Here is a 19,439-nt window from a genome sequence, read left to right as displayed (position 1 = left end):
CAAACCGTATGCCAGAGTTTCTCTGAACCTGTTCTGGTTCTGGGAGCTGCCCAATTTGAGACTCGTTCTTTGCTCAATTAAACTGTTAAATTTAATTTATCTAGAGTTTTTCTTTTAACAGGCATCACTAATTTTTTCTCCTTATAATCTAGGTATTCTATCACACTGTTTTTAAAACCTCCTTCATAATTCAGAAACATTGCTTTATTAATTTTCCTACTTTTTAAAAACTCTAGTGTCTTAAAATTTTAAGAGAAAAAAATTACTTGTTCAGGTCTGACAGCCTTTTCTAAAACATATCCAGCATATATGAATTACATATGATTAGAGCCATTAAAGAATAGATTTTTTTCTGGCCAGGCGCGGTGGCTCATGCCTGTAATCCCAGCACTTTGGGAGGCCGAGATAGGCAGATCACGAGGTCAGGAGATTGAGACCATTCTGGCTAACACGGTGAAACCCCGTCTGTACTAAAAATACAAAAAAGTAGCCGGGCACGGTGGCGGCCGCCTATAGTCCCAGCTACTTGGGAAGCTGAGGCAGGAGAATGGTGTGAGCCCGGGAGGCGGAGCTTGCAGTGAGCCAAGATCGCACCACTGCACTCCAGCCTGGGCGAAAGATCAAGACTCCATCTCAAAAAAAAAAAAAGAATAGATTTTTTTCCTTAGCTAGTTAAAAAATTAATCATGACGCTTATTAAAGGTGGTAAGGATTACTTTATTCAAGGTGGGAGACTAGGTATAAGAAACACTGCAATGGGGTTTTGCAGTGACGGGAGAGTGAATGGGGAATCAGTAGAGGGAAAGATTCTAAGAGGAAACATTGGGGTTACGAGGGATTCTCACTAGAAGGACACAACAGAACTCTTGCTGAAGGGATGCCAGGGTGAAAAGATACTGGGTTAGAAGTGAGAACAGATACGTATGGGTATGGGTCATTTTTGCTAACCTGACTTAGCAGGATTCTTGCTCAAATTGGATTTACGAAGACAGAGGGAAGGCCGACATTGGCCTAGTTGAGCAGAGGACTCACAGGAGCCTGACTCAAGTTTGCATCAAAAGAAGAGCGTTTTTGTCACTAGATAATAGTTTTAACTATCTTCCATACGTAAACATTTTCCATACCTAAACAGTTTGTTTGTTCATTTGTTTGTTTGTTTGTTCGAGATGGAGTTTGGCTCTGTCGCCCAAGCTGGAGTACAGTGGCGTGATCTCAGCCCACGGCAACTTCCGCCTCCAAAGTTCAAGCAATTCTCATGCCTCAGCCTCCCGAGTAGCTGGAGCTACAGGCATGTGCTACCATACCAGGCTAATTTTTGTATTTTTTTTAGTAGAGACAGAGTTTCACCATGTTGGCTAGGCTGGTCTCAAACGCCTGACCTCAACTGATCTGCCCGCCTTGGCCTCCCAAAGTGCTGGGATTACAGGCGTGAGCCACCGTGCCCAGCCTGTAAACGGTTTTTAGATAATTAGTAGATAGTAAGACCACTCTTAACCAATTCAATACTGAACATAATTAGTTTTCCTTGATTACTTGAAAGTACTTGTTTTTTAATGATATTAAACATTATTAAGTCTTGTGAAAATGTGAAATTAGAGCTTTCTGGGAATTCTAGATAAAGAGAGTTTCCAGTAATAATTAATGTTTAGCAAAATTCAAAATTATGTATGAGGCCTAGAATTAAGACTAGCTTGGGGCTGGGCATGGTAGCTCACGTCTGTAATCCCTGCACTTTGGGAGGTCAAGGCAGGTGGATCGCTTGAGGCCAGGAGTTTGAGACCAATCTGGCCAACATGGTGAAACCCCATCTCTACTAAAAATGCAAAAATTAGCCAGGTGTGGTGGTATGCACCTGTAATCCCAGCTACTCAGGAGGCAAAGATTGCAGTGAGCTGAGACCGTGCCACTGCCCCTCAACCTTGGTGACAAAATGAGACTGTGTCTCAAAAAAAACAAAACAAAACAAAAAACTAACTTTGGATAGTTTTGAAAATAAGTAAAACTTCAGAAAGAATCAGAAGGTAGGAAAAACTGCTTATATAGTTAAATTGTGGTTGGTGAGTATATTAGTCATTTTATTGCCTTTTTGAATATGTATGGCAACCCTATTTATAGTAATTGGGCATAAGTGAGAGTGTTAATGTGTTTAAGGTTTGGAACATGTAGAAGCTGTTGGTGCCTTATTAAAGTTCTGCACCAGCCCCTTAGCAACAAGTGCCTGTGACTTGAAGCTCTTTAATGTACAGTTGCACATTTTAAGAATCCAGGTTGACTGATAAATTATCTGATGTATCTAATTCAAATATTTTTAAGCGCTATTGCTGGGTGCAGTGGCTCATGCTTGTAATCCCAGTACTTTGGGAGGCCGAGGCAGGCGGATCACTTGAGGTCAAGAATTCGAGACCAGCCTGGCTAACATGGTGAAACCCCATCTCTACTAAAAATACAAAAGTTAGCCAGGCATGGTGGCACACACCTGTAGTCCCAGCTACTCAGGAGGCTGAGGCAGGAGAATCGCTGGAACCCGGGAGGCAGAGGTTGCAGTGAGCTGAGATTGTGTTACTGCACTCCACCCTGGACAACAGAGTAAGACTCTGTCTCAAAAAAAAGAGTTATTGATGTTTTGCTTATTATAAGCAGCAATGTTTTGCAGTAAGCCATTTTTAAATAGTGAATTTTTGCTGTATCAGAATATAGTAGCATAGTGATTTTTACTCTTATTTAACTCATAGCAAAGGTTACTTATTTGGAATTCTCCTTTCAGTTAAATAATTTATACCAGACTTTCTGAAAATGTTTGAGTAGGATTATATGGGTTCTTATTTACCAGTTATTTGAGAATTTCAAAATACTTTACACATTTGCTTTATATTCCCATAGCAGTTTAGATAGGGTGTGTTACCAAGATGGAAACTGGTTCTGCAGGACTGGTAACTTATGATGACCAAACAATGGGTCATTAATAAATAGATTTTTGAACAAAGCTTGAAAGTGTAATTTCTGCTGCTTTGTGCTATTACATTTTCAGAAATTTTGACACTGAATGTATTTTATTTTTTAAAAAGTATGTAGAATGTAGAGAATGCAAATAATAATGCTCAGATGTTAGTTTTATCTGTTTCTTAAACTATTCTGAGCAGAAATACCAACCTTGCCAGTACATCATGTGTGTTTTCACTTGTATACAGCCTTCTGTTGGCACTACTAAAGTTTTTAAAAATGTTTTTTGTTCTCCCCTAGGTGTTGGATCCTGAGCAAAACCATAACTTCACAGATCATTATCTAAATGTGGCCTTTGACCTTTCTCAAGTTCTGTTTATAGCTACCGCCAACACCACTGCTACCATTCCAGCTGCCTTGTTGGACAGAATGGAGATCATTCAGGTTCCAGGTACCTGACTCTTAAATGAAATCATTATGATACATCTTGCCTTTCTGACCATAACTTTAAAATTAGTTATGCTGTGGAGTTTTGACTAAAAGAAGTTCATTTGGGCCGGGCGCGGTGGCTCACGCTTGTAATCCCAGCACTTTGGGAGGCCGAGGCGGGCAGATCACGAGATCAGGAGATCGAGACCACGGTGAAACCCCATCTCTACTAAAAATACAAAAAATTAGCCGGGCATGGTGGCGGGCGCCTGTAGTCCCAGCTACTCAGAGAGGCTGAGGCAGGAGAATGGCGTGAACCCAGGAGGTGGAGCTTGCAGTGAGCCGAGATCGCGCCACTGCACTCCAGCCTGGGCGACAGAGCGAGACTCCGTCTCAAAAAAAAAAAAAAAAAAAAAAAAAAAGAAGTTCATTTGCCAACATACAATCTTCAGAAGTTCTGAGGAATGTATATAAATCAGTTTCTATGTAGCTTCAAAGTCTGGAAGAGCAAAACAGCAAACGTTGACAACAACAATTTCAGATTTAATTTAGCATGAAAGAATGATAATTTTATGACAAATAAGACATTCTTCTTTAATATAATTTCTGAAATTGCAGGCCGTGTGTGGTGGCTCACGCCTGTAATCCCAGCACTTCGGGAGGCTGAGGCGGGTGGATCACTTGAGGTCAGGAATTCGAGACCAGCCTGGCCAACGTGGTGAAACACCGTCTCAATAAAAATACAAAAATTAGCCTGGCATGGTGGCGGGCACCTGTAGTCCCAACTACTCGGGAGGCTGAGGCAGGAGAATCCCTTGAACCTGGGAGGGGGAGGTTGCAGTGAGCCTCACGCCACTGCACTCCAGCCTGGGTGACAGAGTGAAACTCCATCTCAAAAAAAAAGAAAAAAAGAGTAACTGAACTTTCTCATAAAATCTGGCCTCACCTTTATATTAAAATGCATGCGGCTTTTAAATTCCTCTTGAATCTATCAAATAGTTAAATTTTTTAAATGTCTTCTCCGTCACTGGAGCATGCAAAATGTATTCCTTCAGTTACTAACACTAGATAAATTATAGCATTTTCACCTTATTTTAATTGCTCAGAATTTTTTTTCCCTGGAAGAGATCAAATATCACTGAGTTTTTTTTTTTTTAATGTAGACTAGAATCTAAATGTCTTTATTTATTTAATTATTTAGAGACAGAGTCTAGCTTGTTGCCCAGGCTGGAGTGCAGTGGCATGATCTCGGCTCACTGCAACCTCCGCCTCCAAAGTTCAATTGAGTCTTGTGTGTCAGCCTCCCAAGTAGCTGGGATTACAGGCACTCGTGACCACGCCCAGGTAATTTTTGTATTTTTGGTAGAGACAGGATTTCGCCATGTTGGCCAGTCTGGCCTCGAACTCCTGGCCTCAAGTGATCTGCCTGCCTTGGCCTCCAAAAGTATAGGGATTACAGACGTGAGCCACCATGTCCAGCCTAAATGTCTTTTATTTATTTTTTCTTTTTTTGAGATGGAGTCTCACTCTGTCACCCAGGCTGGAATGCAGTGGCACAATCTTGGCTCACTGCAACCTCTGCCTCCTGGTTCAAGTGATTCTCATGCCTTAGCCCCCTGAGTAGCTGGGACTACAGGTGTGCACCATCACACCTGGCTAATTTTTGCATTTTTAGTAGGGACAGGGTTTTGCCATATTGGCCAGGCTGGTCTTGAACTCCTGACCTTAGGTGATTCACCCGCCTCAGCCTCCCGAAGTGCTGGGATTACAGGTGTGAACCGCCACACTCGGCCCTAAATGTCTTTAGACTCTAAATGTAATCTAAATGTATTTTTCATATTAATCTGAAATACATTTTTACTACTAAGTGAATTATAATTGGATTTCTGTTTTTTTTTTTTTTTTTTTGAGATGGAGTCTCACTCTGTCACCAGGCTGGAGTGCAGTGGCACGATCTCAGCTCACTGCAACCTCTACGTCCCAGGTTCAAACAATTCTCTTGCCTCAGCCTCCCAAGTAGCTGGGACTACAGGCGTGCACCACCACGCCCAGCTAATTTTTGTATTTTTAGTAGAGACAGAGTTTCACCAGTTGGCCAGGATGGTCTCGATGTCTTGACCTCGTGATCCACCCACCTTGGTCTCCCAATATAATTGGATTTCTTAATTATCTGTGAGCATTGCAGGTTCCTGTATTTAGTTTTAAAATATGGTAGACTAAAAAGTTAATTGTTGCGTATTTAAAGTCTAAAGTAAATAAGTAATGAATGTCCTGGAAACTCCAAGTTATGCAAGAAAATCCATTAGATACACTAAAGTAAAGTGAAAGAATCAGGACAGCTGCTGCAGAGGGGAGCATATGATGCCACCTTCTTCCTTTGGCAGATTTAGCTGTCCAATCTTCTAGCTTTCCTGGTGTTTACTAACCTCTTTTCATTCAAAAGGTGCCTTATCAATTCATATTTTTAATTTTTGCTTGTTAAATGGAAAGGGACATTAGTTGGAATTTTGTCTTACAGGATTTAGAGACAAAGGAAAATCTATATTTATTCAGGCTATTAAATAAGAACATAAAGTCTTCTAAATATACTGTATATATATAAAATACATATATACATATATAAATACATATGCACACATATATAAATACATATACACACATATATAAATACATATACACACACACATATATATATATATACCATCATATGGAGGAAAAAACCTTTTATAGGGACATCTTAGGTTTTCTTTTGCTGCTACAATTTATTTTATAGTCGTAGTTCTGGAAACAGTATCTTTAGAGCCCTTCCCTTGGAACCCACTGCTTATTTAATTGAGGGGAGTGTGTGGTGTGTGTCTGTTTCAAGTATAGATCAAATTAGGCTAAAAAGATGCATTTATTCTTCTATTTGAAATTTCAGAGGATTTGAAGATAAAGAGATAATTGTCTCTAAGATTTGAGGTGTTTTCCTCTTTGGGAGATATATCATTTAATCAGAAGACTTTCAAGCACTTTGCTTAGTAAATGCTTGTTTTGTTTGTGAAAACGTTGGAAATTTTAACAATTATTGATTTAGATCAAATTTCTTTTTCTTTTTTTTTTTGGAGGCAGTCTCTGTTGCCCAGGCTGGAGTGCAGTGGCGCAATCTCAGCTCATTGCAACCTCCACCTCCTCAGCTGAAGCAATTCTCGTGCCTCAGCCTCCAGAGTAACCAGGACCACAGACATGCGCAACCATGCTCAGCTGATTTTTTGTATTTTTAGTAGAGACAGGGTTTTGCCATGTTGCCCAGGCTGGTCTCAAACTCCTAAACTCAGGTGATCCGCCCGCCTCAGCTTCCCAAAGTGCTAGGATTACAGGTGTGAGCCAACGTGCCTGGCCAGAATAAATTTCTTTATTGTAATTATAGTCTCATTTGAAATAATACTTAAATTTGTTCTAAATCTAAGATCCATTTAATCTACATTTGATTCATTAAAAAAGCATGGCACTAGCTGCGAGCAGTGACTCATGCCTGTAATCTCAGCACTTTGGGAGGCTGAGACTGGTGGATCACTTGAGGCCAGGAGTTTCAGACCAGCCTGGCCAACATGGCAAAGCCCTGTCTCTACTGAAAATACAAAAATCAGCCAGGCATGTTTGTGCATGCCTGTAATCCCAGCTACTCGGGAGGGTGAGGCAGGAGAATCGCTTGAACCTGAGAGGTGGAGGTTGTAGTGAGCCTGGGTGACAGAGCGAGACTCTCAAAAAAAAAAAAAAAAAGCATGGCATTATGGGAGCCATGTAAATAATTACGAAACAAGATCTCTTCTTTTCCAGGGTATACACAGGAGGAGAAGATAGAGATTGCCCATAGGCACTTGATCCCCAAGCAGCTGGAACAACATGGGCTGACTCCTCAGCAGATTCAGATACCCCAGGTCACCACTCTTGATATCATCACCAGGTTAGTTAGCCATCCTGAGGCTTCACTAACTCCAGGCAAGTTTTGAGTATTTACTGAGTTACCAAACTTAGGACATAGAGTATCAATATTTGAGTTTTTCATCTTTTGAGATAAGCCACAGTCTCCTGAAAAGGAGATTATTTTATTGGCATCCCATAGCATCCATTTCTCTTTCTTCAACAACTTCCAGCAAGTGTTATCATAACTATTGATTTACACCGTTCTCTATGCTAGGCAGAAGTTTACAGAGAAACTATGTGGAATATTGTTATAGCTAAAGCTGAAATTTATGCTTTGCCACAATAGCAATATAAGGGGTTAATTTGATCATTTAAAAACCAAATACATGGCAAATATAGGAGACACTTTTTATGCCCAGGATCTTGAAAGTTGTTGAATTCTCTTAAGAGATGATATGCTACTTTCAGATAATCTGATTTAAGTTACTCAGTTTTCTTTTCTTCTCTTTGGCTGAGAGATTTTTAAAATCCTTAGAATTTTGATCTTCAGAATTAACACTGGAACAATAGAGAAGGTGCCTTCCCAAGTTTACTACCAAATGCTTAAGCCTGTAGCAAGCAGTGTGTAAATTACCTGAATAGAGTATTGCTTAGTCTAATTTACAGATTCCCTGTTTGAATGGAAAATATACTCTGTTGAGAATTTATATCCACCACAGCCTCTTACAGTTTTCCTAGCTCAGTATTACAGATCCATTGCATCATCCAGCAAGTCATGTCAGGCTGCCAAGCTCTCCTCATGCGGCCCTTTTCTAGTAACTACTGTTTTTAAGAGATGTGAAGTATCTCTCTATTTTGAACTTTGACTTAGAGTTTGGCCAGACTGTCTTTTGATCTGTACCTTCTTATGGATCTGTTTTAGATTTATATACAAAACAGTAAGACTGAGTCTTACCTGGGGGTTCCTTTTCTTAATTTGTCTTGTGATTTATGGTGTGGATAATGCCAGGAGAAATAAATTAAGTGACTTGTATGTCTGAGTCTTCCAACAATATCATTATTCCAGATAACACCCATGATGCCTTTGGGTAACTTTCAATAAGTCATTTAATGTTTTTGATAGCTTCCCCATCTGTAAAATATGAGGGATAGAGAAAAATCCAGAGTTTATCTGAATAATAATGATTCTGAAGAGTGATCATTATTTATATTTCCCAATTGTTACCTCGAGAACTATTTCTTTTTTATGTATGCTTGTTAATTCAAAATATCGGCTGGGCGTGGTGGCTAACATTTGTAATCCCAGCACGTTGGGAGGCCGAGGCGGGCGGATCACGAGGTCAGGAGATCGAGACCACGGTGAAACCCCGTCTCTACTAAAAATACAAAAAAAATTAGCTGGGCGTGGTGGTGGGCGCCTGTAGTCCCAGCTACTCGGAGAGGCTGAGGCAGGAGAATGGTGTGAACCCAGGAGGCGGAGCTTGCAGTGAGCCGAGATCACGCCACTGCACTCCAGCCTGGGTGACAGAGCAAGACTCTGTCTCAAAAAAAAAAAAAAAAAAAAAAAAAAGTTCTTAAAAGCTATGGACATGAGGAAATATCTGAGCAGTTTTGTTAGTTTTGATATTGTTTTTAAAAACAGCACAAGTATGCACTATTCCAGGCACGTTTTTGGATATTTAGTGAGTTACCAAACTTAGGACATAGAGTATCAATATATGAATTTTTCTTTTTTTTTTTTTTTTTTTGAGACGGAGTCTCGCTCTGTCGCCCAGGCTGGAGTGCAGTGGCGCGATCTCGGCTCACTGCAAGCTCCGCCTCCTGGGTTCACGCCATTCTCCTGCCTCAGCGTCTCCGAGTAGCTGGGACTACAGGCGCCCGCCACCACGCCCAGCTAATTTTTTGTATTTTTAGTACAGACGGGGTTTCACCGTGGTCTTGATCTCCTGACCTCGTGATCCGCCGGCCTCGGCCTCCCAAAGTGCTGGGATTACAAGCGTGAGCCACCGCGCCCGGCCTGAATTTTTCATCTTTTGAGATATGTCACAGTCATAGACCCTAATGTTCTAGTCTTTCTTATCTCCAAGTATAACTCACCTACTTGAATACTTCCAGTCCCAGTATGCTTCATGCTAGCTAATAACTACCTCTTCATGGGTAATTCTAATTGTAACAAAGATAATTCTTTTTATTTTTTTTAAAAAAGAGGTTCTCATACTGTTACTCAGGCTGGAGTGCAGTGGCGTGATCTTGGCTCACTGCAGCCTCCGCCTCCCAGGCTCAAGCCATCTTCCCATCTCAGCCCCCAAGTAGCTGGGACCACAGGCATATGCCGGGAGTGATGGTGTGCACCTGTAATCCCAGCTACTCGGGAGGCTGAGGCAGGGGAATTGCTTGAACCAGGGAGGTGGAGGTTGCGGTGAGTTGAGATCGTGCCACTGCACTCCAGCCTGGACAACAGAGTGAGACTCCGTCTCAAAAAAAAAAAAAAAAAAAATAGAGATGGGGGTCTCACCATCTTGGCCAGGCTGGCCTGGAACTCCTGAGTTCAAGTGATAATTGTTACAAAGATATTCTTTCTATTCACTTTTCTATAATTTTCTTCTTCTGCCTTATAGGAGCACCTGGAATCTAAGTGTAATTCCTCCTTGTACAGCCCTTCTGACATTAAAATAAAATACTATCAGGTCTGCACACTTAGTGTTCTCTTCTTCAAGCTAACCATTCCTCTCCTCTGTAGCGTTCCTCTTGATGTAGTTTCAAGACTTCTCACCCTCCTGATTAGTCTTCTTCTGAAAGAATCCTGTGTATCAATGTGTCTTTTAAAATTAAACACCCAGAATTGAACACAGTGTTTCAGATAAGAGTCTAAATAGTTCATGGTATAGGAAGCCCATGCTTTTCTTATTCTGACTATATTATTTTATGACTGTATCTCTAGATTCTTAGCTTTTTAAAGATTATTCTCTTCCCTTTTTCAGTGAATTTTGCTAAGCTTGGCATATCCCATTTTGTATTTATAAAGCTGAATTTTTTAAAGCCCAAATGTAGAAGTTGTTAAGATGCCTCCCTGTTTTCTCCCTTACTGAAATTATATGTAGTTGCATAATATAGACTTTATATCCTTCTATACCTTTGACTGAAATGAGTATTAGAGTGTTTAGCTAAGAGCTTTTTATCTGTCTTTTCTCAGAACTTTTAAAATCTGCTTTCCTAAAGTCTACAGTGTATGTCTGACTTAATCAAATGTATGGCTTAGTCAAATCCAATTCTTCAGATAAAACTGCATTCTCCACCTGATCCTGTCCATTCGGGTCCATACAAAGCTGAGTGGCCAAAAGTGGTTTCACTATATAATGGTCTGTGGAATGACTTAACGGAGTTTGATTCTAATGTACATGTGTTTAAAGCAGCTCTGCTTAACCACACATAGCGTCTTTTTCACAAAGTCCACAGAGTCACAGTGCTGTCTTCACTTAGCATACCTTCTTCCTTTAGAAGTCTTCACAGTGAAAATACACTGAAGAAAGGTGGTTAGCAAAGTGCCTAGTGAAAACCAGATTTCTGTCTCAGATTTGTTTTTATTTTAGTTCCACAAAGAGCACAATTTCTCTTATTCTTTCAGCAATATTTCAAATACAATAAATTTATCTAGAATTTTCCTAAATTGACAAATTTTGTTTAAGAAAACTCTTCAACAAATTACCGAGGAGTAAATGGTTGTTTATATGCTGCCAAGTTTACTTTGGCAATGTAAATTGAATTAGAACTAGGGTTCATTTTTAAGTGTAGGGTTATAATTCAAGATAATCTGTATAAAGGAAATTGTTGTAGCTGAAAATACATCAAAGTATTGAAGAAATAACAATAATGAGGAGTTTTAAGTGTGGAAAAGTTAGTACTCAAGAAAGGGTAATGAACTTTTAAATGTACACTGTTTATTAAAAATGTTAATCACATTACTTCTCTCTATTTTTTTAAGTGGTATATAGTCAAAAATAAAATATTTTTCTTTCATGACAGGTATACCAGAGAGGCAGGGGTTCGTTCTCTGGATAGAAAACTTGGGGCCATTTGCCGAGCTGTGGCCGTGAAGGTGGCAGAAGGACAGCATAAGGAAGCCAAGTTGGACCGTTCTGATGTGACTGAGAGAGAAGGTTGGTGACCTTGTTCTGGCATTCTCAGGCCTGGTGGCTAGGAGTGAGTGACAGAAGAAGGTTGGGTATGGAGGGGAAGGTGTTGGGTAGTCCTTGGAGCAGTGGCACACATGACTCCACTGTTAAATGCATCCAGTAAGTAATACCTTAATGTTTCAACATATTTCATCAAGAGGATTGTCTTTTACAAATAGCACAGTTTTAACTGGAATAATAATATGAATGCTTTGAGGATATAGGAACTGTGTTAGGATTCACTAGAGGGACAAAACTAATAGGAGGGATGTGTATATGAAGAAGAGTTTAAGGAGTATTGACCCACACAATCACGTGGTGAAGTCCCACAATAGGCCATCTGCAGGCTGAGGAGCAAGGAAGCCAGTCCGAGTTCTAAAACCTCAAAAGTAGGGAAGCCGACAGTACAGCCTTCAGTCTGTGGCTGAAGCCCCAAGAGCCCCCGGCAAACCACTGGCATACGTTCAAGAGTCCAAAAGTTGAAGAACTTCGAGTCTGATATTCGAGGGCAAGAAGCATCCAGCACGGGAGAAAGCTGAAGGCCAGAAGATTCAGCAAGTCTGATCCTTCCAGCTTCTTTTCTCTGCTTTATTCTAGCCATGCTGGAAGCTGATTAAATGGTGCCCACTCAGATTGAGGGTGGGTCTGCCTCTCCTAGTCCACTGACTCAAATGTTAATCTCCTTTGACAGTATCCTCACAGACACACTGGAACAATACTTCGCATCCTTCAATCCAAACAAGTTGAAACTCACTATTAACCATCACCGTAACTTTCTCCAGATGTATAATGATGGTGTACGTTATGTATGGGTTCTGGTGTTATTTCTTTCTGATCCAGACAGTTAAGTCTTTAAATAATTTACAACATAAAAAGTTTTTACAACATTAGAAAATCCATGCTGTTCAAGTACTGCAAGGGCAGACCTTTGTACTCTGGAATAACTCCATGTGTAATAATTTTTCACACATTTTCTTTTATAGATAAACAATTAAATGTAATCTAAATTATTCTTTAAAAAATTATTGTGAAGGTGTTCTATTACTGGAATTAATCAAATGTGGACGTTCCTTTGGTATCTACTTAAAATGTTTTAACTGGCCAGGCACAGTGGCTCACGCCTTTGATCCCAGCACTTTGGAAGGTTGAGGCAGGCAGATCACTTGAGGTCAGGAGTTTGAGACCAGCCTAGCCAACATGGTGAAACTCCGTCTCGATTAAAAATATAAAAATTAGCCAGGCCTGGTGGCAGGCGCCTGTAGTCCCCACTACTCTGGAGGTTGAGGCAAGAGAATCGCTTGAGCCCAAAAGTCAGAGGTTGCAGTGAGCAAAGATCATGCCACTGCACTCCATCTGGGCAACGGAGCAAGACTCCATCTCAAAAAAATAAGTAAATAAAATAAAATGTTTTAATTTCTTGCCCCAAAACTGTAAGGGGTCTCAGTTCATCATATCATGCTGTTATGCAGTTTGCCAAAACTTGCTTTAACAAACATGAGTTGTAGAGAATTGACAATTTCTTTCATAGTAAAGAGATTTATTAGATTTTTCTATCATTTCCATAGCTCTTTCCAGAAAGGAGTTGGATGACTGTGATTAAAGAACCATAATTTATAGTGGGCCCAGTTGAACAGACACAGCCAAATGTCTTTCTTGTTTTTCCATCAGTTGCTGAACACAGTGCATTTTACAGCAGTAGCATCAGAGTCAGCTTTCACTGAATCCTCTTGTGGCCAGTACAGTGCTTCACCCCTGCCTCCCCGTGCCTGGAACCTCACTGGTTCATTTTCTCCAGAGAGCGAAACTCCTGTCTTCTGTTGGATTGGAGGGAGGCAGTGCCTTCATTATGTGGAGTAGGAGTAGGAGTAGAGGTAGTGAGTTCTAATTGTTTTTTATCCAGACTTTAAAACTTATGCTTTATTTTTATTTTATTTTACTTTTTGAGATGGAGTCTCGCTCTGTCGTCCAGGCTGGAGTGCGGTGGCACAATCTTGGCTCACTGCAACCTCTGTTTCCCAGGTTCAAGTGATTCTCCTGCCTCAGCCTCCCTGGTAGCTGGTACTATAGACGGGTGCCACCACACCTGGCTAATTTTTGTATTTTTAGTAGAGACAGGGTTTCACCATGTTGGCCAGGCTGGTCTTCAACTGCTAACCTCAGGTGATCTGCCCACCTCAGCCTCCCAAAGTGCTGGGATTACAGGTGTGAGCCACTGCGCCTGGCTTTATTTTTATTTTTTATTTTTACTCTGCCTTGGGAGAATGTAGAAAACTTTTGCCTTTTGTCCCACTCTTCACCCATGCTTTCAGGGCTGCCTTGAATTCTTTAGCTTTTGTAGACTTTTAGGACCCACATTAACTTGTTGTTCTCTACCTCTAGCCCCACAAACATTGAGGTTTGTGCTTTCTCTAGCCTAAGTGTTGGTTACTTCTTGTCCATGTACTTTTTGTTTTCCAAAATTTTGTCAGCATCTCTTGTCAGCTGTTGTCCTCTTTCTCATTATTTTTGTTCTTGTGGCTTTATATGTTTTTTATTTCTTAATTGTCATTTTAATACAATTCGGACAGGAAGTAAAAACGCATGCTCAGACTACCATTTATAGAAATTTGAATTTAAAAAAAATGTCCTAGGTGAGGGAGTACCTATCAAGGGTGGAAATCACTTGTGTAAATGACAGTGACAGTGGAGAACTGAGGTCTATAAAAGTTAAGATCTAGATCTAGATGCTCCTGAATTTCCCCTTTTCATTCTTAACAACACTTCCTTTGTGCTGTGATCTCAAGCAACTGAGCCTATGTCTTTTTGTTCTTGTCTGATATAACAGAAGGTAGAGGATGAAATAAATGAGTTTATTAGGTAACACATTTTGAAAATTGTGTTTAAGATTTAGATGATGTATTTTAGAACTTCTAATAAATATATTCAGAGGAATTCAGTGTCAAGGGAAACTTTCGTATAGTTATACATTGCTTAATGTTTATACATACATCCATTAGCATACTTCTAATAATATCTTTAATTATACTAGCTATTTTAAAATAACCCACAAATACTCAAGGAATTGTTCAGTTTGTGAACTGTGTGAGAACTACAGTTTTTCATGGTTACATTTATTTGTGTGGTTTTTAAAAAGGCGATCACAGGACATCTCCTACATGATAATATAGTTAAGCAGATTTGCTTAGTTAAGATATTACCAAGAGCATCCAGATGAATAATTAGAATAAATACTTGTCTCTTGGAGACGATTTTGGGTGTAGTCTTTACTAGAGGTATAGGTATGGACTCCAAGTTGGCCCTAATATTATGAGATACCCTTGAGTAAACAACAGCCATTCTCTAGACCTTAGGAGAATGATTATTAGGTGTCCTGAACTGGTGTTTATGACCTCAACCAAACCAAAAGAATAATTTCTACAAAAGAGTCTATGTTAGGTTTTCATAGCACCAAGTTCAAATGGAGCTTAGTAATGAAAAGTTTCTCATTAAGAAATGAGTTAATTAAAATTAAGAGTATAAAACAAGACAGTTGTTTTAGAAACTTCAAGTAATACAGTGTGGGAGTTATTTTTAATGTTAAAAATAAGGCTTTCCTAATTCAAGCACGAGACACAGGAAAAAAATAATAAGGCTGAACTTGGAGTTACTGTCAGGAAGAAAAGTAATTTTAGGCCACAAGCTTCAAAACAGGCAGAAACCTCCAGTGTATCAAACAAACTTCCTGGAATAGGCCCAGAAGCGCTGATCTGTGAACAGTTGTCTTTGTATTTGTGGGGTCTTAACTGGCAGTTAAAGAGGCTAAATAATAGCAGGGAGTTTAAAAAGCAGGTGAGATTTAGAGTTGATCAATCTGTGTTAGCGGAGGAACATTATGGTTTCAGTCACTTACCTATAAAGTATGAGAATTGTTTCTTTAAAAGAATGCTGCCTCTGTTTTTCTGCATGTTGTTAGTATTTTCTGAATTGCACTTTTCCTTTCTAGGGTATTTGTTGGGTTGAGAGATTAGTTGGATTACATGACTACAGTTTTATTCTGCTTTTTTGCCTGCCTTTTGCCAAGAAAGACACAAATGTCCCATGTATTTAATTTTGCACACTTGGGTGTTTCTAAACAGGGTAAATGTTCATTTGTTTAAGTACCCATGTATCATATATATTCAATTTATATCTAGCAAGATTTTTCCTAATAAATTATCCTAAGCAAAGAAGGATTTATATTATAATTAGTCCTTATAAAGTTTCTGATAATACACTGCATTCTCATTTACTTTATTTTTGAAGAACATAGTATTTGAGGAAGTTACATTAAACAGAAAGAACCTGGGTAGATACTAGTTTCTGATTATTTTCATAGAAGTCACCTGAAAAATTGGTTAGAAAAAAAAGACAAAATTAATACACATTTAACAGTTATTCATGAAATATGTAAATGTTGTGTTACTCCATTTTGCTGTGCTACAAAGAAATACTTGAGGCTGGGTAATTTATAAAGAAAAGAGATTGGTTTGGGTCAGAGTTCTGCAGGCTCTATAACAGGCACAGTGCTAGCTTATAAGGTGAGGCCTTAGATAGCTTATAATCATGATGGAGGACAGTGGGAGAGCAGGCATGTCACATGGTGAGAGAGGGAGCAAGGAAAGAGCCAGGGACCTTTTAACAACCAGCTGTCATGTGAACTCATTACCATGGAGAAGGCACCAAGCCATTTATCAGGGATCTGCCCCTGTGACCCAAACATCTCCCAGTAGGTCCGCCCACCAACACTGGGAAACAAAGCTGTAGTAACCAAAACAGCATGGTACTGGTATAAAAATAGACAGATCAATGGAACAGAATGCAGAAACTAGAAATAAAGCCACAAATCTACAGCCGACTGATCTTTGGCAGAGTAGACAAAAACGTACACTGGGAAAGGACAACCTATTCAGTAAATGGTGTTGAGAAAATTGGATAGCCATCTGCAGAAAGAATGAAACTGAACCACTCTCTGTCTCTTATTTTATATAAAAATCAACTCAAGGCTAGGCGCAGTGGCTCACACCTGTAATCCCAGCACTTTGGGAGGCTGAGGTGGGTGGATCACTTGAGGTCAGGAGTCTGAGACCAGCCTGGCCAAAATGGTGAAACCCCGTCTCTACTAAAAATACAAAAATTAGCCAGGCGTGGTGGCACATGCTTATAGTCCCAGCTACTTGGGAGGCTGAGACAGGAGAATCGCTTGAACCCAGGAGGCGGATGGTGCAGTGAGCCGAGATCGCGCCATTGCACTCCAGCCTGGACATCACAGCAAGACTCTGTCACAAAAAAAAAAAAAAAAAAAAAAAAGTCAACTCAAGATAGATTAAAGACTTAAATGTAAAATCCAAAACTAAAACATACTAGAAGAAAATCTAGAAAAAATTCTTCTAGACATTGCCCTAGACAAAGAATTCATGACTAAGACCTCAGAAGCAAAAGCAACAAAACCAAAAGTAGACAGATAAGACTTAATTAAACTAAAAAGCTTTTTGTACAGCAAAAGAAACAATCAACAGAGTAAACAGACAACTTACAGAATAAGCAAAAATATTTGCAAAATACGTATGCAAAAGACCAATACCCAGAATCTACAAGGAACTCAAGCAACTCAACAACAACAATAAAAAAAACCCAAATTACCCCATTAAAAAGTAGGCAAAGGAGATGAAAGACATTTTTCAAAAGAAGACATACAAGTGGCCAAGAAGCATTTGAAAAAATGCTCAATATCACTAATCATCAGAGAAATGAAAAATCTATGAGATACCATCTTATACCAGTCAAAACGGCTATTTTTAGAAAGTCAAAAAATAACAGATGTTGGTGAGGATGTGGAGAAAAGGGAGTGCTTATATAGTGCTGGGAGAAATGTAAATTAGTACCACCTCTATGGAAAACATATGGAGAGTTCTCTAAGAACAAAAAATAGAACCGTCATTTGATCCAGCAATCCCACTACTGGGTATATACCCAGAGGAAAAGAACTCATTATGTCAAAAAGATACCTGCACACATATGTTTGTTTTATCTGGTATAAAAAGTCTGTTTTATCTGGTATAAAAAGAATGGAATCATGCCTTTGGCAGCAATATGGATGAAACTGAAGGCTGTGACAACTCAGAAATTCAAATACTGAATATTCTCATTTATAAGTGGAAGCCAAATAATGTGAACATATGAACATAGAGTGTGGAATAATAGACACAAGCATGAGCTATCATGCCCAGCCTTAAAAAATTTAATTTCCCTCTTAATTTTGTTGTTGACCCAAAGGTTGTCCAGGAGCATGTTGTTTAATTTACATGTGTTTGTATATTTTTGAGAGTTTCTCTTCAGATTGATTTTTAGTTTTATTCCATTGTGTGGAGATACTTGATATGATTTTGATTTTTTTTTTAAATTTATTGAGACTTGTTTTGTGGCCTGATGTTTGGTCTGTCTTGGAGAATGTCCCATGTCTCATGTGCTAATGAGAGAAATGTATCTTTTGTGGTTGTTGCGTAGAATGTTCTGTAAATGTCTGTTAGGTCCATTTGGTTTTAAGTTCAGTGTTTCTTTGTTGACTTTTTGTCTGTCTCAGTGATCTATTAGTGCTCTCAGTGAGGTGTTGAAGTCCCATATTATTATTGTATTGCTATCTGTCTCTTAGGTCTAGTAGTATTTGTTTTATTAATCTGGTACTCCAGTTTTGGGAGTATATACTTAGGATTATTACATCTTCTTGTTGAATTGATCCCTATGTCATTATATACTGGCCTTTTTTTTAAAAAAAAATATTGTTCGGAGGGAGTTGCATGAGCGAGATTGCCATGCATCAGCTGGGGATAGAGAACTCCGTTCAAAAAAAAAAAAAAAAAAAAATATTGTTGATTTAAAGTCTGTTTTATCTAATATAAGTATAGTTACTCCTGCTTGCTTTTGGTTTCCTTTTGCATGGAACATTTTTCCACCCCTTTACCTTCAGTCTGTGTGTCTTTAACAGTAAGGCAAATTTCTTGTAAGCAGCATGTAGTTGTTGTTTTTTAATCCATTGCACCAATTTATATCTTTGAAGTGGTTCATTCAAGGTTAATACTGATGCATGAGGTTTTTTTCCAGTCATAATGTTAATTGCTATCTAGTTGCTTTGTAGATTCTTTTTTTTTTCTTTTAAGCAAGAGACTTGAGTCTTGCACTGTCACCCAGGCTGGAGTGCAATGGCGCGATCTTGGCTCACTACAACCTCTACCTCCCGAGTTCAAGCGATTCCCGTGCTTCAGCCTCCCAAGTAGCTGGAATTACAGGTGCATGCCACCATGCCTGGCTAATTTTTGTATTTTTAGTACAGACGGGATTTTGTCACATTGGCCAGGCTGGTCTCGAACTCCTGACCTCAGGTGATCCTCCCGCCTTGGCCTCCCAAAGTGCTGGGATTACAGGCGTGAGCCACCGCAACCAGCCAGCTTTGTAGATTCTTTGTTTTTTGTTCCCGCTTTGTGGTCTTCTGGAGTTCTGTCATGTTGCCCTTTTATTTCTTTCTTTTCCTTATTTGTATAATTGTTTCATAAAACTTGTGAGTTTCATGTGTTTTATGATAGAGTATCAACCTTTTGTTCCCATGTTTAGAACTTCTTTAAGCATTTCTCATAGGACCAATCTAGTGGTGATGAATTCTCTCATTTGCTTGTCTGGGAAACACTTTATTTCTCCTTCATTTGTGAAGCTTACACTAGCAGGATACAAAATTCGAGTTTGACCATTTGCTTTAAGCACTTTGAAAATGGAATCCCCATCTCTTCTGGCTTCTAAAGTTTCTGCTGAGAAGTCCACTGCTGGTTTGATGAAGTTTCCTGTATAAGTGACTAGACACTTTTATTGTATTCAGGGATTTTTTCCTTCACATTGACCTTAGACAGCCTGATGACTAGATGCCATGGTGAGATCCTTCTCGCAATGTATTTGGCTGGAGTTTGTTGAGCCTCTTGTATCTGGATG

General features: G+C 39.4%; 1 protein-coding gene across 3 annotated transcripts in view; it reads left to right on the top strand.

The window, feature by feature from the left end:
- The window catches only part of LONP2 (lon peptidase 2, peroxisomal), a 120,713-nt gene that overhangs the window by 49,212 nt on the left and 52,062 nt on the right, over nt 1-19,439 (top strand). For all 3 annotated transcript variants that reach the window (XM_030797441.1, XM_030797429.1, XM_030797437.1), the window contains 3 exons: nt 3,241-3,391; nt 7,189-7,315; nt 11,299-11,432. In XM_030797441.1, the coding sequence (XP_030653301.1) occupies nt 3,241-3,391; nt 7,189-7,315; nt 11,299-11,432 (412 nt within the window). The remainder of the gene's footprint in view (nt 1-3,240; nt 3,392-7,188; nt 7,316-11,298; nt 11,433-19,439) is intronic.

The sequence above is a fragment of the Nomascus leucogenys genome, chromosome 2, assembly GCF_006542625.1.
Source record: "Nomascus leucogenys isolate Asia chromosome 2, Asia_NLE_v1, whole genome shotgun sequence".
NCBI classification, from domain to species: Eukaryota; Metazoa; Chordata; class Mammalia; order Primates; family Hylobatidae; genus Nomascus; species Nomascus leucogenys.
This window is presented reverse-complemented; position numbering and strand designations above follow the sequence as displayed.